Raw genomic sequence first — 16135 nt, 5'->3', positions numbered from 1 at the left:
GGGGTGGCAGAAGACAAGTTGAATCCAAATGTCTCACAACTTGGGGATAAAGGAAGGGGTGCGGGGGAGGTTCTGGATGTGCTTTAAGGGTAAAAAAAAAAAAAAAAAAAATTCTTTCTATCCAACACTGTCGGTGGTATCTTGAATGGACAAGAATTTTCTTCCTCCACCCTTTAAAGAGAAATTCCTTGAAACAGGATACAGATTGTGGTCCTTAAACGTGTGGGTTTCCTCCACTAAGGAAAAAGGTGTGAACAACACATTTTTGGAGATTAAACAAAATTTCTTGGTCTAATTTAACAGGCAGTATATGTTTGTTGTTTTTTTTCACTCCCCCCACATAAAACTGCAAGATTTTTAGAGAGGCCATAAAACGAGTAAAGCCTACTCAATTTTTCCTGGAGATGTGGCTGAAACATTCACTAAAAAATTATAGGAAAGTCACTGGTATGAAAGTTTCCTTTAGTTAACTGACTTTGCAGAGATAAAAGTTTATTTTTTTATTGCAATGCTTGTTGGGAAGGTATAACTGCATTTTCATGTTTTATTTGAAGCCCAGTTAGCTCAGATGGCACATCTTTGTTTCAAGAGATCCACTGAGAACACTTCACAGTGGAACAATAACTTTTGGAAAGGTTCTATTGCATTAATAGCTGTGTCACAATTACCATAACAAGCAGATACATTTTTATGATGGCTATAATAAATTACGAGCACTGAGGCAGGCAAACTGCTTTTCCTGTTCTGAGAGAGGCAGTTAACATTGCTTGGGAAAGATTTTCCAGCAAATGTCTGCAACATACAGGCTAATATTGCTCTTTTTATATATTTCCCTGGTACTAAACTACTAAAAAAAAAAAAATCCTTAAATGCTCTGTCTTGCTGCTGAAGAATTTTCAAAATTATTAGTGTCTTTTGACTACTTGAGCCCTTTTCTGAGGGACCTCTGACTTGACCCCCAAACCTGAATTTTTAAAAGTGTCATGCTCTGAAAATTAATGTACTAAAAGACATGTCAAACTAGGTGCTCAAAAATTGAGGTACTTAATTTCTTAAGTTTAAGGTATGTACTTGTGTTATTACTGTGTAACTGCTGCACATACTGAAAGAACAGTGTGCATTATACCACTAGCACATGCATTACATTAATCATTTAAACATTATTAAAATATCAAAACATTAAACCTTTATTGCTGCTATTCTTTCAGGGGATGTTCTTGTGAGATAATGCAAAGCATTACATTCAGCATAACAACCAAAAAACTCTCAAAACATTAATAGCTATGAAGTAAAATGTTTCTTTGGTGTATCATTTTTGAGTTGTTATGAAGCATCTTCAATATTGAAGGAGTTTTTGTTTGTACCTTCATTCTGAAAGGAATTAGGCTTTGTTTTTGCATTGAAGCGGGGGTGATATAAGCAATCATACAGCATTAAAATCTTTCCCTTTAGGTGGTATTGCCTTGGTAGTTAAAAACAGATATTAAAAATTACTTCCCTTGTGCTGGTTTGCTGTTTCAGCTTTCAAGATACTCAGCTGGGAATGGTACTATATTTTGAGTCTTACACAAAATCCTGGTTTCCTTTCTGAATTTTTCTGCACTCCAGGGTGCATTCTTCGGATGTATCATTCTGAGGTGTTTTCTTTAAGATAACTTTTCTTATCAAACTTGCATTTGATAAAGCATCTGTTAACATTAAGCTTTTACTCAGCTTCAGTCAATATACTTGTGTGTGAGAAGAGGCAGCTCAATCTTTTTTAACCCTATGCACTCTGGATTTTGGTGTCACTATGATTAAACGAGCACCCTCTCTCTCTGCTTCTCTTTGCTATGCAGTAGTAATGTGGCAGAATTTGATCACCAAAGCCCCCTATATACAAGCAGTTTTAAGTGTTGAATGGAGTCCAGATAGTAAATCTACATCAGGCCCTTGAGGCAAACTCTGGAGTTACAGACTTTTTTGGGTTTTGTGCTGATTCTACACACTCTTACATTAAATGTCCTGTAACCATGGAATTGGAACAAATAGGCAAACATACAGCTTTGTTGTTTAGATTTCCATGTGATAAGATTTAACAAATACATATGCACATGTTTTGCATCAGTTTCTAAACATACTATTACCTTTTCTGGAGTAGGAAAAGAAACAGATCATTCACAGAACAGCACTCGGAACACAACATTGATAGATGTCATCTTTAAGACTTTAGGTTGCTTGAGCCTTGCCCACAGTTTTGCGGTCCCTAGGGACTCACTTCCTTCTCCAGACATTCAAATTCAGCTGTCCCTTTTCAAAGCCCTGATTTCTTTGTTTGTTGTTTTGCAGTTGTGGAATTGTAAAAATGCCCAAAAGACAAATTTGACCGAAATTATGTGCCCAGACTTTGTCTAGCATCTTATCCAAATCTGTTCCCACCCCAATGGCTATGCAGCTTGTCAAAAATAAGTATGGTGGGCATTTGGTGAGGACAAAATTGTAGAACTATACATATTACTGTCATTTTTACACTAATGCTTTTATAGAAACACTGGGAGAGCAAACAGAATTCCTCAGTTCCCCAAACTGATGTGGTGGTCTGTGGTTTTGGATATGGCCTATAAAGAAGAATAATATTCATATGTATAAAGTTAATCATGCGGTTCTTTTGAAGAAGAAAATGAAGAAGGGAGTTGAAGCTGCAGAAAACGGGCTGAGTCCATTTGAATCCTGCTCTTGCATCATTGCACAGTTAGAAATTTGAGTTAGCCAGCTTCCCCCCTCCAGCTGTGGAGGGCAAACACCCAGTTACTCTTCCACCCCACAGCCAGCATGTCCAGAAGAAATGCGATGTTGCTGAAACAAAAGAGGCTGTGGCCAGACTGCAGCAATGCTATAGAAAGCAACTTAATTTAGGTTTGTGTAAGGATGCTCAGGGTTGTTAGCTGGATGCAAGACTAGGGGAAGGTGTTCTGTGGTGCAGTGAGTATGTGAACCTCAATGTCTGTCACAGATTTGCTTGTACTTAGAGATACCAAGTAATTTCTGCGTTCCCCTGCTCTGTTTGTCATTTTGTATGGGCCATGTTATCACATTCTGAAGAGGACCTGCTTCTCTAACCTTCTCTAATCCATCTTGCCAGTACTTGTGTTAGCTGGTAGCAGCACAATGTCTTGGCCGATTAACTTCTGTTTTGAGAGGGTGGGCGATTAGCATGAAATTCAACCCCACTGTAGAATACGCTTCAAAGGGCTTTGCATGATAAAACTGATGTCAAAAGACTGAACAGGTATGGAGACAAAATGAAACAATCTAGGTGGATGAAGGAGCTAAAGCTCAGGAATCTGGATTGGGTGTAAGAAGGGAAAGGGCTGTAAAATGACATTTTACAGTTGTGCCTGCCATGATTGAATAGTCAAACTGAGAACAACAGCAGTGCCGTGGAAATCCTTGTGGAGCAAGGACAAGAATGAAACATCGCTGAGAGACATCAAGAGGTCTCACTAAAACCATGCTGGCTCTCCTTTTTCATTAGTAGTCAGGGAAGCACCAGTGCACTGTGTCTGAAAAGCTTAAAGAAAAAGAAGCCTCAGAAGTAACTGTCCTATATTTTATTTTAGGATTTCTTCAGCAAATCTGATCCTTTTCTGGAGATTTTCCGGATGAATGATGATGCAACCCAACAACTTGTTCACAGGACTGAGGTAAGGAACAGGGTTGGATATACTTTCCAGGGACATGGGTGGGCTGTCAGGAGGAATAGTTTATGCTTCCCATGTCACAAAGGGTATTGCAAGCATCCACATTTAAAAACACTTTAATCTCTTGTGTCATTATTGACTAATGGGTATCAGGTCTTGACTTATGTACATGAGAGTAAGGGAAGATGGTACTGAAGCCAAAGATCCAAATTTAGTTAAACTGTCAGATATTCATTTTGAAGGTCAGGAGTTATACATATTATATTTAGCCCACACCATGCTATAGACAGTATCATATTTTCCCATTAATACTATGTCTCCACCTCCTCCCAGGTTGCTGGTCCTAAAGAGATTTGTAATCTGGGTGCTTTACATTTCTTTCCTATGTCCCAGTGTCATTACTTCTTCCATGGTAATGGTTGGCACTGTCTTAAAAAGCAGCATTTAGGTGTACAGGGTGGAGCTGTGGCAGGTGTTTGGGGTTATGAGCCTGTCTGTTATGGATCCCATAAAGTCTTCCTGGCAAGGAAGACCATCTGTCTGTAAATTGATGCTGTCCATCCCCAGTGCCCAGTCCTGCATCTCTTCCATGGCTTCTAGTTCAGGGATGTATTCCACAACCTTTACTTTGTGAGTTACACCCCACTGAGGCATGGCAGTGCTGGTGCAATCTCTGTAGCATGATCTGTGTATGGGTCCATTTCCCACCTGTGCTCCTTTTTCGGGCTTTCCAGAAAAGGAATGTTGCAAACTGCAGATTGCTCAAGGGCACTATCCTATGCATGTTGTTCTGCAAACCTCCAGCTGTGCTCTGCTTTCTTCTCTTTCTGGTGAATGTACTGTATTGAAAATTGTGGCTCTCATTCGCATTCTGTTTGGAGATGTGCAAATGTTACGGGTTCCCTTCCTTTCTTTTCACTCACAGGTTGTGATGAATAACTTAAATCCAGCCTGGAAGACCTTTAAAGTGTCTGTAAATTCTCTGTGCAGTGGAGACCAGGACCGCAGGCTAAAGGTCAGAAGTCATTCCTACTTTTTGAATAGTTTTACTCATAAAAAACAAAACTTTGTCTCCCCTTTTCAATTGAAGATTGCTACTCTGCGCTGCCCTCTTCTTTGATGAAAAAGATGATCACACAGCGGCTTTATGATTACCACAATCAAGTTAAGGATGCAGAGAAGTAGTAATCCACTGTAATCAGTAGATTATGCTTTATACTTCTTATAGTAACCTCAAAAAATGATGGGGCTGTTTTTGCCTATCAGTTGGATAATTTGAACCTAGCATCATTTATTTAACTGGTAGAACTATACTCAAGGGAAGTAGCAGCCCTGTCACCATTTTAACTACTATGTCCTTGCTTTTATGTCTGGAGACCCTCTGTAAAAGAAACACTGACTTATGAGATCTGTTATTATATATGAAGAATGGGGTGGCCACAAAAAGACATGTGCCGTAGTAATGACAGTGTTACTAGTCAGCAGAAATACTTATAGTTGGGAACTTGTAGCTTTGCGTACTAAAAATCATGATTTGGGTTACATCAAGGCTGAATCCAATTGTTCATGTCTTCTAATCAGATTTAAGTTTAATACTAAATTAAAAAATGTTAAACAAAGAGCACTGTCCACAGTGCCTATTCAGCCTCTTGGACCTGATGAAAGGACATTCGACTCAAAAGTATATTTTTTTTTTTCCTTACCATACCAAATTGTTTAATAAAAACTTTTCCTTGTCCCTGCAAACATTTCTTCTTTCATCGTTATAGCTGCACAACCCTGCAGAAGCAGTATTGTCATTTGTCACTCATTATATACTGTAGGATGTGCTGTACAGATAGAAAAAATAAAATGCGTGGTATCTACATGTTACAATGCATGCCACAAATGGGTGGAAAAAGTAAAAAGGAGTCTTATGAATGCTTGGATTTATACTGGTCATGCTGATTGTGATTTATAACTTCACAAAATCAGCACTGTTGTTATGGAACAGTGTTTATCTGTATATGTTTGTATGGTATTGGGGATGCATGAGGAAGACACAGGTATGAATGGTTATCTTTATATATTGTTTGTTCCCTTGCGGCACTGTTCGGCAAACAAGATGAGTCCAAGGGCAAAAGAAGTACCAAAAGAGTGAGGAAGTTTAAGAAAACAATGAGAGATGTAGCAAGGAAAAGTGAAGGATGAAGTAGATGGAGCACAGGATACTTAGGAGGCCAGACCAATGTGTTTGTGACAGGTGCATCTGAGATATCGGAAGGAAGCTCAGCACCTCAGGTGGTACAGGGAAGCAGTTGTGAAAGATCTTTCCATCTACCCCTTAACTGGTAAATGGTCAAACCAGTTGTGTTTGGCTTGTCCGATGGGATTGAAACAGAGTTGTAGCAGATGAAATAGAGAATGAGGTGTAGGGAAAGAACAGCCTCCATTTTAAACTGCAAGCAAAATGAACAGTATTGGCTAAAGAGGATTTCTAATGCAAATGAAGAAATGTAGAGGGGTTATTTATTGTAGCCTGTGTAGGATGACAGTAATGTGAAGTGTCAGGATAATGACTTTGTTGTCTTGGGAGGCTGCAATTTTATAAATTTCGTGGGTAGGTTAAATATCTGTAAGTTAGTTGCCTGAAACACAGAAGACAAGCAAATTACTCTGTGTTGTCTAAGGAATATAGATCTCAAGGAGAGGAAAAGAAAAAAAAAAAAAAGAGCAGCTATCCTCCAGAGGTGGTAACATGGCTGACTCAAAGGACAAGGAGTACTGCCATGGCTGGGACCTCAGTTGGTGCCTCTGATGCCTGGGCTGCTACTTCATGACAAAAGGGAAGCGCTGGAAAAAGCACAGAAGGTGCTTGTTTGGACAATGAGCTCACATCACAGCTCAGGCAGAGCTGCGAGCTGAGCTTTTGCTTTTGCATGGAGTGAGCTATGAAAGGCTTGGAAAGGGAGGGTGAGCAGTTCTTTGATGCACTAGAGAAGGGCAAGCAACTGGTGGGACATGTAGACAGAGGTGACATGGTTAAAGCAGGTGGGAGTACTGTAGCTGCTGCAGCATTCTATGAAGGTGAAAGGGAGCAAAACTGAAGGGGGCAATGCTAGAGAACATGGCATACTCAAAATATGAGATGCTGAGAGGCTGAAGAAGAGATGTAATGTGACAGATTATGTTCTATGCAGCCTCTCTGAGAGTACACCTCACACAACCAGAGGCAGAAGGTTGCACCCTGCCTCTTCCTTGGCACAGGGTCCCAGATCACCTAGTCCAGCTTATATCTGACAGTCACCTAGAGCAATCAGTTGTGCCTGCCCTTATAGGATCTTCTTCTTGAGGTAGCTTAAATTGAAATGGGTAACAACCCATAGTAGTGGGACTATATAGGTTTGAGACAAGAGATGGATCAGATTTCTGCCACTCCAATTCAAAAGAATTAGCATAGCATTGCCTTCACAACATTGTGGGTATGTGGCCTTTAAATGACTTAGATGAGAAAACCTAGGAAGTGATGCAAACAAAATGTGATGCCTAGAATGTCAGAGCAAGTGGCAAGTCCATAAGGGTAATGTGGTTCTGGAGGGAGAAACACGCCTTAATCTCTTTGAAATTGGGGTGAGAAGGTATGAGAAAGGCTGAGATTTCACCTTGGGCAGCAGAAGATGGGTCTGGGAATAAAGGGGGTCTTTGAGCTATGAGCAGAGAGATAGTAGTTGAATTTGCAGATGATACTGCCAAAAGAGAGGCTGAAGAGGGAGAAGTGAAGAGGAACAAGAATAGTCCTTTAGGACTGCCTGTAGAGAAGATGAGGGGAAGTTCAGTGAAGGAATGGGTGAAAAAGAGAACCAGGGCAAGATGGATCTTATGAACCTATTGAAAATTTTCAAGATAGTCTTGATTCTGTGGGATTTTTTTTTTTTTTTGAGAATATGTGTTTTTCTTTGTGTATGCAAGTGCTTGCAGGCCCTGATTTAGATACCTGAGTATTTGCCTGAGGCTGCAGTTCAGACATTTGCAGAAAAGCTGAAAGTAGTAAGATTTGCACCAGATCATGCATGAGTGCAGAAATATTTTAAAATTAATTGTGGCTGTAAAATCAGAAAAAGTCTTGAAGCTTGTTTAAAATTCAGGCCCTTTACACCTTTTGGTGGGTATAAGAGAAGGCTGCTATGATAAAGCAGCCCCCAAAATCACTTGTGTTTGACGGATAGCATATAGTACTTGTCAGATGACTATTCTGTTTGCTTTCCATACGGACTATAACTTAGGAATTTGATGGCAGCAAGGACAGAAGAGTGGAAATTATAAGAATTAGAAAGGTGAAGTGTCTGTGACGGGTTTAGCACTGTATGAATGTTTATACTTTGATTTACATGGATGAAGCATTCCAGTCTTCACCCTACTGTATTTTGGAACATTTGACTTCAGTTACTTTGTTTCACTTCATAAAGTATATAGCAATATGTTACTGCCACGTGTTAGAAGAATTCCCTGTGCCATATTTAATGTGGGGAGATTTAGTGTATTCCAGCTGCCTTGCTGAGCATCAGTTTCTTGCGAGGATTGCTTGATCACTGTGAACAGTAATTGCATAACGCTGGGTAGTACCTGTACCTGCTGTTTCTTTTTTACATACTCTGGAAGGCATAATCTAAGTTAAGGCTTTAAGAGGCACCAGAAATGCTTGGAGGGAAATGTCAGCTTGTGGAAGTTCTGCAAATGGAGGGGGACTTCTTAACAACAGCAGACACGTTGCAACTGTCACTACCTTTGGCTTGCCTCTCTGTAGGCTGTTTGGAGCTCTGAAGTCTTGGCCTTTCATCTCTGCCACTGAAATCACATGGGTACTGAGCTTAGTGGTCTAGTGTTATGAGGAATGAGGATTAACATGGCAAAAATACACTAGAACAACTCAGTTTAACTTACAGAAGTTTGCTCTTTTTAAGTCTTGCACCCAAAGCAGCCTTTACACTGTCTGGGCATTTGAAACTTTCTTGTTTAAAATGTCTGTTTAGAAAGATAAGATAAGCAAGGTCACTAAAATCAAAGCAACGAATAATTAGGGTCTCCCTCAAAAGTCTTTTGCTAGCATCTTTTACGAAGTCTGTTAATTTGAATTCCTTATGGGCTTTTAAAAAAAGATCTAATTTTGCTTTATTTAGCTGTGGTGCAGAAAGCAGTTATTTTTTTATTCCTCTCAGGACGCCTTGTAAAACTTTATTGCAATTATTGCTGCTCTAGGTTTTATTATGAAAAAGATATATTAGATTTATGAACCTACTGAGCTTTTCTTCCCAGACATTGAAACCATCTGAGAAGTCTGGTCACACTTCAGTGCCAGTCATAACTTCTTTTAATGCTAATGGTACAGACAATTTGTGTATGCGTTGAAGTGAACAAAATAGCTCTTTGATCCAAAAGTAGTGCGTTGCTTTTCTAATATGTTTAAGAGATTCAGTTCACAACGGTAATTACTGACAAATCAGAGTGAGGGATATAATCCTTCTGAGAGCAGTTTTTATCCTCATCTGCTGTGCTGAAGGTCCTGTAAATTGTGGAACTTTGGCATCCAAGTTTGGTTTCAGCATGTGAGGTATGTTGCTGTCAAAGGTTTATCTGAAATACAGGCTTGCATCGTGAGTATCTTCTAGTAGGGATCATCTACTGTCCATCAATTCTAATAGTATCAGGGTTCCTCTTTTTCTAGAGGAGTCCTAGTAATGTACACTAAAAATTAATCTCTTTTTGTTTTGGTATCAGATATTGTAGTACTTTTGAAATAAACACCTAACAAGGTGCTGTAAAGGTGCAGGCCAAACAGTGCACATGGCATAGAGTAAGAATATCTTCTGCTGAGGTTGTACAGAGAACCTCACTGAAAGAAATTCTGTTCATAAGGAAAAGTAGGAAAAGAGGCAAGAAAACCTGGAAGAAAAATGTTGCTGCAGGTGAATTAATAAGATGCAAGGAGAGGGGGCAGCCTGTGTCATATCTGTATACAAAGGCCTTTTCATCTTCCAGCCACGTAGGGGAAGTTTGCAAAAGAAGAATGTCCATTAGATATTTCTCTACCTTTCAAAAATCTCTATGTTGCAACTATATCATTGTTGTCAGTTCATTTATAGTTTCGTCCCTGCCTAATCCAGATTACAGATGATGATCCTGATCATGATGACATTTATGCATGTATAGTTATGAGTGGGACCCACAGCTGTGGGCTATTTCATACATCAGGTCATAAGGCCTGAATGTGTGTACGAATGGCTCTTTGCAGCATGAAGCCCTGAGACATTACTGTTGCTTATCTTCAGGTAACCATGAGAAGGTTGCCTCTTCCTTTGCACTTCAAATTAGGTTAAAACCAGGTTCTGCCATTCTTCCACATTCTCTCTTATGTCCAATTGCCTTCCTTGGCTCTGTCCATCTGATCTGTTGGAGTAGCTGTGTCTTAAAGCATGAACTATATGTTTGGTTTTCTGCTCAGGGGTCTACCTGCGTATGCTTGTAGGCCCCATTATATCTACAATGTTCTAGTGCTAGTGAGATGCGTTCAGGAGTTTAAAGGTCATGTGATTTTCAATTAATTTCTCTGCTAAGAAAGACCTCTATAAATACCAATACATTGGACTTTTCAATGTGAATTTTCATAGGCCATTAATTTTCTACATTTTTGTGGTAGATCATTGTTAACAAGGTCTTCTTGAGAGATCTGCACTTTGCTTAAATTAATAATCTGTGCAGTTCCTCTTCTGCCTTGTTGATACTGTTATATAGTGTGATCCTTGCTTACAATATTAATAGAAGAAGCTCCACAGCCTACAGGTAAGATTTTGGTGTTAAGCTGGATGAAAATAGGCAATCACTTTAATTCTGTTAATTAAAAAATTAAATCAAAAAATTTAATAATCGCTTCCCCAGGGTCTGTTATGGCATTTGGGGGGGTGGAAGGTTGGGTCTTCCTCATATAGTTGTAACCACGTTTCCTTCAGATTTCTTCGAAGTGTTGAATCTTTCATACAAAATGATGGATCATTAGGGGAAAAAGGTTTCTTAAAGGTCTGTAAGTATTGGCTGCTCCATTCTGAGTTAAGGAAAAGCAAATAGCAGTAGTTATTTTGATATCCCCTGAGTTATTACTGTAGTGTTGTCTAAATCAATAAGCTTTCAGCGACCTTTAATACTTGACTACAGCTCTGCTTCTACAGGTATATTATAAACTGTAATCCTTCAATAAGCCGTCAGTATCTCTGAAAGGCAGTGGTGAGAGTAACTGAGCAGAACCTGTGAAGAAGGCCAAGTAAAGCTTAAGAGACAAGCAGTAAGTAATACATGCAGAGAAATCCATTAGTGCTTTATTCTTTCACAGTTTAGCTGTCATAGAGTGTTTGAAGCACTAATGTGGAAAGATACAGTTTATGGTCAACAGCAATAATTTGTGCAGGATTTAAAAAAGCATGTGGCACAAAGGGCAATTCAAGCAGTGTCACATGATGATTAGACAATCATGAACTGAAGGATTTCACACTGTTCCATAAGAGAAGACTCATTTGTTGTTGCTGTTTTCTTTGGGCTTTTAATTCCACGTAGAAAGAGACTGGCACCAAGAATGAATTACAACGTAGGCTAGACTTGCTGTTTATTTACTTGATCGGGTGATTTCAGTCATACCTGATTAACTATGCAGTTCTACATTTTCCGCCTCAATTTACTCACAAAATTAATGCCAATGGAGCCAATCATTCCTTGCTTGCATACCCTGATGTTGCTGAAGAAGTATTTGCATATGGAGTCCTTCTTGTGGAAAGTCTTCAACAACAAGGAAGGGGGACTCAACCTTTACCTGTCTTTAATATGAATCAAAGGATGCCTTCAAATTACTTTTTCAATAAGTCATTTCTTTTTCATTAGGTCAGGGCATTTTCCTGGACTCTTTAGAATAATTGCCTTACTCTTGGAGGGTGCAGATCTTTCTTTAGAATCTGAATAGTATTTATTTATTAGTCATTTTAAGAATGTTATCATGTTGTGAATTTCCAGAGAAGTTCTTGTAAAACTGACTGTGCAGCTGATAATTTTAGATAATAAAAGTTCCTTCTTGGTGATCAAAAGAAACACAAACAAATTAGGCTTAAATATTGGGATGTGGTGTATATTTAATAAGCGAATAGAAATATTTGTATAAGTATGTACTGCTTAACCAGAGTAGGAGTTTTAAAGCAGTCTTTTGAGAGGATGATACATTATTTTGGGGATTATTATAAAATTAAAGTAAATGACACACTGTAAAAGCCAGTTTTGAAGACCTCCTTGTATAAATGCCATTGGACCTACTTTTCCAGTAAGTGGTTCATTAGAATACTACAATTCTTAAATGTTTCTCTTGCTTTCTCTCTCATATTCCCCTTGTTCTCCCTATGTGCCTGTGGTTGCAGGCACTACACTGATTATTAAAAACTCAAGTGGCCTACTGCACAAGGTCTACAGTGATTGTGGGGAATTTCCTGCAACTACTCACCCTGTTTTGTCAGTTTGGGTTAATCTATAATTTAGCAATTGGTTTATAATATGAGTGCCTCCTGAATTCATTAATTGCAGCAGTGTGTTTGGAACTCTGATTTATCTGAACATGTCAAGGACTGATCTGATCAATCTTCATAAACTCTGTGCATGTGGGGTGCAAGATTTAAGATCATCCTTAAAACAAAACTGATTAACTCCTGGTGTGTGTGATCTCAGTTCACAGATTCCTTTTTTTCTCTCCCCTTTCCTTGGCTGTATTCTTGATAAAGCAGTTGAAGATGCCGGGGGAGAAAATACCAGATTGCAGTGAAGATTTAGGAGAGAGAAATAGACTCAAGAAATGAGCTTGATCCCATTTTTGTTAGAGTCAAGGGAACTCACTCTGATGACTTTAATAGGCACTAGTTTGTTCTCCATTATTGTAACTGCTGGGTATATAGCAAAGTAATTGTCAGATGAATTAATCTAGATTTGTGTTAATTGATGTTTGTGAAGTGCTTTGAAGATGAAAGAGCTATCTAAATGACAAGTGTTGTCACAACAATTAGGGGTGCAAGTGGATTGCACAAGAGGGAGATCATCTGATATACTGTGGTTAAAAAGAAAAGAGCTGATACTTGCATCTCCAAGGGCTTGGGCTGCTGTAAAAATGGTGGCAGAAGGCTGAGGATGTGAATAAAATGGGTAGGGTAGCAAGAGACTTCATCCCATCCATTGGGTGACTGACAGACCGAATTTCAGACTTCACCCTATAAAAGGAGATTTTTACTTCCCATTCCTTACCAGAGCCCACAGTTTCATGATCCCTGGGGCAGAAACGAAGAAACTTCCCCCTGACATTGCAAGGAGCATTCACTGTGTGAAACAAGGGCAAAGAGAAGACAATAAACAAGCAAAAATGCTGTGCGTGAATTTGTTTGTCTGGATTAGGGGATCCAAGGAGTGTTTTCTCTGTTTCTCTTTTGCAAATAGAGAGGATTGCCTCCAAATAATTTGTACATTGCATTTATTGTGAGCTTTCTTTCAATTGCTGACTGCCTCCATGGTTCTATCCCAAGACAAATACAGCCTTCCACAGCTTTTGCTATGCAAGTCATCAGTATGAGAAATGTTTTGAAGGGCTCTCTCTCGCCTCTGTTGAGCTGTCTTTGAAAGTGAGTTTTAATCCCCTGAAATGAAACAGAGACTCCTATAAGTGCTGCTGACTGTAATCCAAATCAGAGGAGTCTGGTTCCTTCACAGGGCAATAGCTGATAAACTACTAAGTCTCATCCCTGGGAACATTTAAAATGAGACAAAGCAAAGCCCTGGTAATGAGGATCGGTTCCACACTGGTGGGTGGGGCATAGGGGATGCTGATGAATTAAATGACCTCTACACTCTTCCTGATTTTCAGATCACTGTGTTGATAATGCACTGAACACCCTACAGACCCAGTAGCAGCTGCAGAGCTGCTTACTGTAGGAGTTTAGAAACCAGTGCTACCATTTTGAATTAAAAGAATAAAATGAAGCTCTGCTTTCACTAAAATAGATCAAGATTAAGGCTTAGCTGTAGCCTTGTAAAGCAGCTGAATGCAGTAGTGAGAGAATTTTAAAGTGTTGCATATCTTAAAGAAAATCCGTCAGTCTCATACCTTTGTGTCTACAGGACATTTTGCTCTGTGACTTACAGTATCTCATGATATTGAAAATGAAAGTGTAACCAGTTTTTCATATTCTTTTTTCATTTCTTTCAGTTGAGACTGGAAAGAATAGTGAAAGCAATTTCCAGACAATCTCATTTCAGGCTCTCATAAGGTAGCAAAGCCTCATATTGGCTGACATATAATCAACTTATAAAGACCCTTGGTTTCTTTTCAGATACCTTTTTTTACAGTGTAAGCTGAAAATTACACACTCATGGAAATTCTTCTCTTGTTGTTAAATCTTGTAATAAATGTATTCTTTGCTGTGAATGATATATTTTTGCTACTTAAACAGAAAGCTTACCTTAAAATTCTACTCATGAATCGTATCTTTATAGCTATACGCTAACATGCTGCCACGCAAAAATGGTTACACATTGCAGATAATAAAATATGTGTATTTTAAATGGTAGTATTCTCAGGGAACATAGCAGAGTCACATTTCAGGCAAAAAAATTATATTTGTTTAAAAAAAATACAGTAAGTATCTTCAGGAACCTAATTATAAATTAATTCTTGTGATACTATAGGCAGCATTAGGGCAAAAATAGCCATTACGTGTGTTTAAACTTTAATATTTTAGAAGATATCTCAGTACATAGGAGTCACTTGAAAAGTATGAACTTTATCTCACACTGTAAGTATGTATTTAGCCCTCCCATACACAGTGATTTCACTTACCACACATTCTGTTAAAATAATTTAGATCTGCATTTTCCATTTGCAAAAAACATGTTTACTTGCAGCTAGATGACATACACATTTTGTAATGTGTACATACATGTGTATAATGTATATGCACCTTACATAATGAATGGAGCTGTGTTTTGTAATAAAAATGTTTTACCTTCCTTACCAAATCTAAATTAACCATGTTTATCATGTTGGATCTCCAAATGATTTTGAAAATGCTTGATAGCTATGCTCTGCAGGACTCACCCAGAAAAAGCATTTAGCTGATCACAGTCCTCCTTGCAGTAATACTAGAAGAAATCAAGGCTCTTGGGATCAGAGACTTCAGTCTGTGGATAGTTGTTGTTCTGTTTGTGTGTTACAGCCGCTAAAACATGCCAGGGAAGTCTTACCATAGGGTTGGCCACCAGTAGCTCTGAGCTTTGGGTGGGATTCAGTGTTAGGGTAAAATCTGTTTGCAACACCTTCATCCCAGTCCCTCTCAGTCAATGAGAAATCAAGACTTGCTTGTTCACTAGGCACAGTGGAGTTATTTTAATGGTCTGCTCACCAAGAGCAATGCTGCCAGTGTATTTTCAGGAAGCCTGGGAGGAAGGTGTTCCCTTGTACCCCTCTGCTCTGAGTTGCCAGTAGAGCAGCCCCAGCTGTTATGCTCTTCAGGGCTTCTCACTGACTCCAGCCAGCTGCAGTGCCGCAGTCCTTTTTCCCCTTTTGTGTGGCTATTTCCACCATACTATTCATAGAAATCTTGCTCTAAAGAATTCTTCAAAGTGGCTGCTAGCTTAGTGTATCTGGTTCATTGCTGCCACTGAACACCTCAAAGGATGTGCAAGCTGTTTTGGGGGTAAGACTTCTCTGTGACCGTGGAGCTGATTTGTGTCCTGAGCATGATGGCTGTTGTGTCTGCTTTGCCTGATATTAACAGAGGGATAGCGTTTCCTATCACAAACATATTAATTCCCCTTCTGAAAAGTGCAGGGATTGTCCATACATCCTTAAGTGAAAGAGAAGATGAGTAATATTAGAAATTATTTCTCAATATTACCAGTATCACAGACTGTTGAGTCTTCTAGTCTGCTTTCAGAAGCGATCACATAAAAAAGCCTATGCCTGGCCTGCCCCCTACACTCTAACTTGTCTTGGTCTGAAGTTACAACATATGAACAGCAACAGCATCAGCAGTTGATCTCTTAGACAACTCTTTAGATATCAACTGCCTAAGGTTTGTTCAGATCTAATCACCTGTTACATTGTTGACTATCACATTACTAGCCTAGAGTTTCTATTGAATCTCCTCATTTATTTTCTTTCTGAGAAATTCCTGGATTTACTGATAGCAGTTCCTTTTCTATACTAGGAAATCCTCTCATGGGATGCCAGCAGATCTGTTTAGTCTTACACACTTTTCCACACTCTTGCCAATACTTAACAAGTATTCAGTAGTAGCAAAGGAGTATTGGACAGACAAAGACTGTGTGATACCTCTTAAACAATGACAACAGCAAGACAAATTCTGTCATTCATACCCATCTCTTGAATTATTAACACAGCGTTTTACAGA

General features: G+C 39.0%; 1 protein-coding gene across 1 annotated transcript in view; it reads left to right on the top strand.

Moving 5' to 3' along the window:
* Positions 1 to 16135, top strand: part of CPNE4 (copine 4) — a 194375-nt gene that overhangs the window by 93866 nt on the left and 84374 nt on the right. Inside the window, exons 5-6 of the mRNA XM_075728118.1 lie at positions 3600 to 3683; positions 4606 to 4695. Of these exons, the coding sequence (XP_075584233.1) occupies positions 3600 to 3683; positions 4606 to 4695 (174 nt within the window). The remainder of the gene's footprint in view (positions 1 to 3599; positions 3684 to 4605; positions 4696 to 16135) is intronic.

This window comes from Pelecanus crispus, chromosome 2 (genome assembly GCF_030463565.1).
Source record: "Pelecanus crispus isolate bPelCri1 chromosome 2, bPelCri1.pri, whole genome shotgun sequence".
In the NCBI taxonomy this organism is placed as follows: Eukaryota; Metazoa; Chordata; class Aves; order Pelecaniformes; family Pelecanidae; genus Pelecanus; species Pelecanus crispus.
The sequence above is the reverse complement of the archived record's forward strand: the minus strand, read 5'-3'. Positions and strand labels throughout refer to the sequence as shown.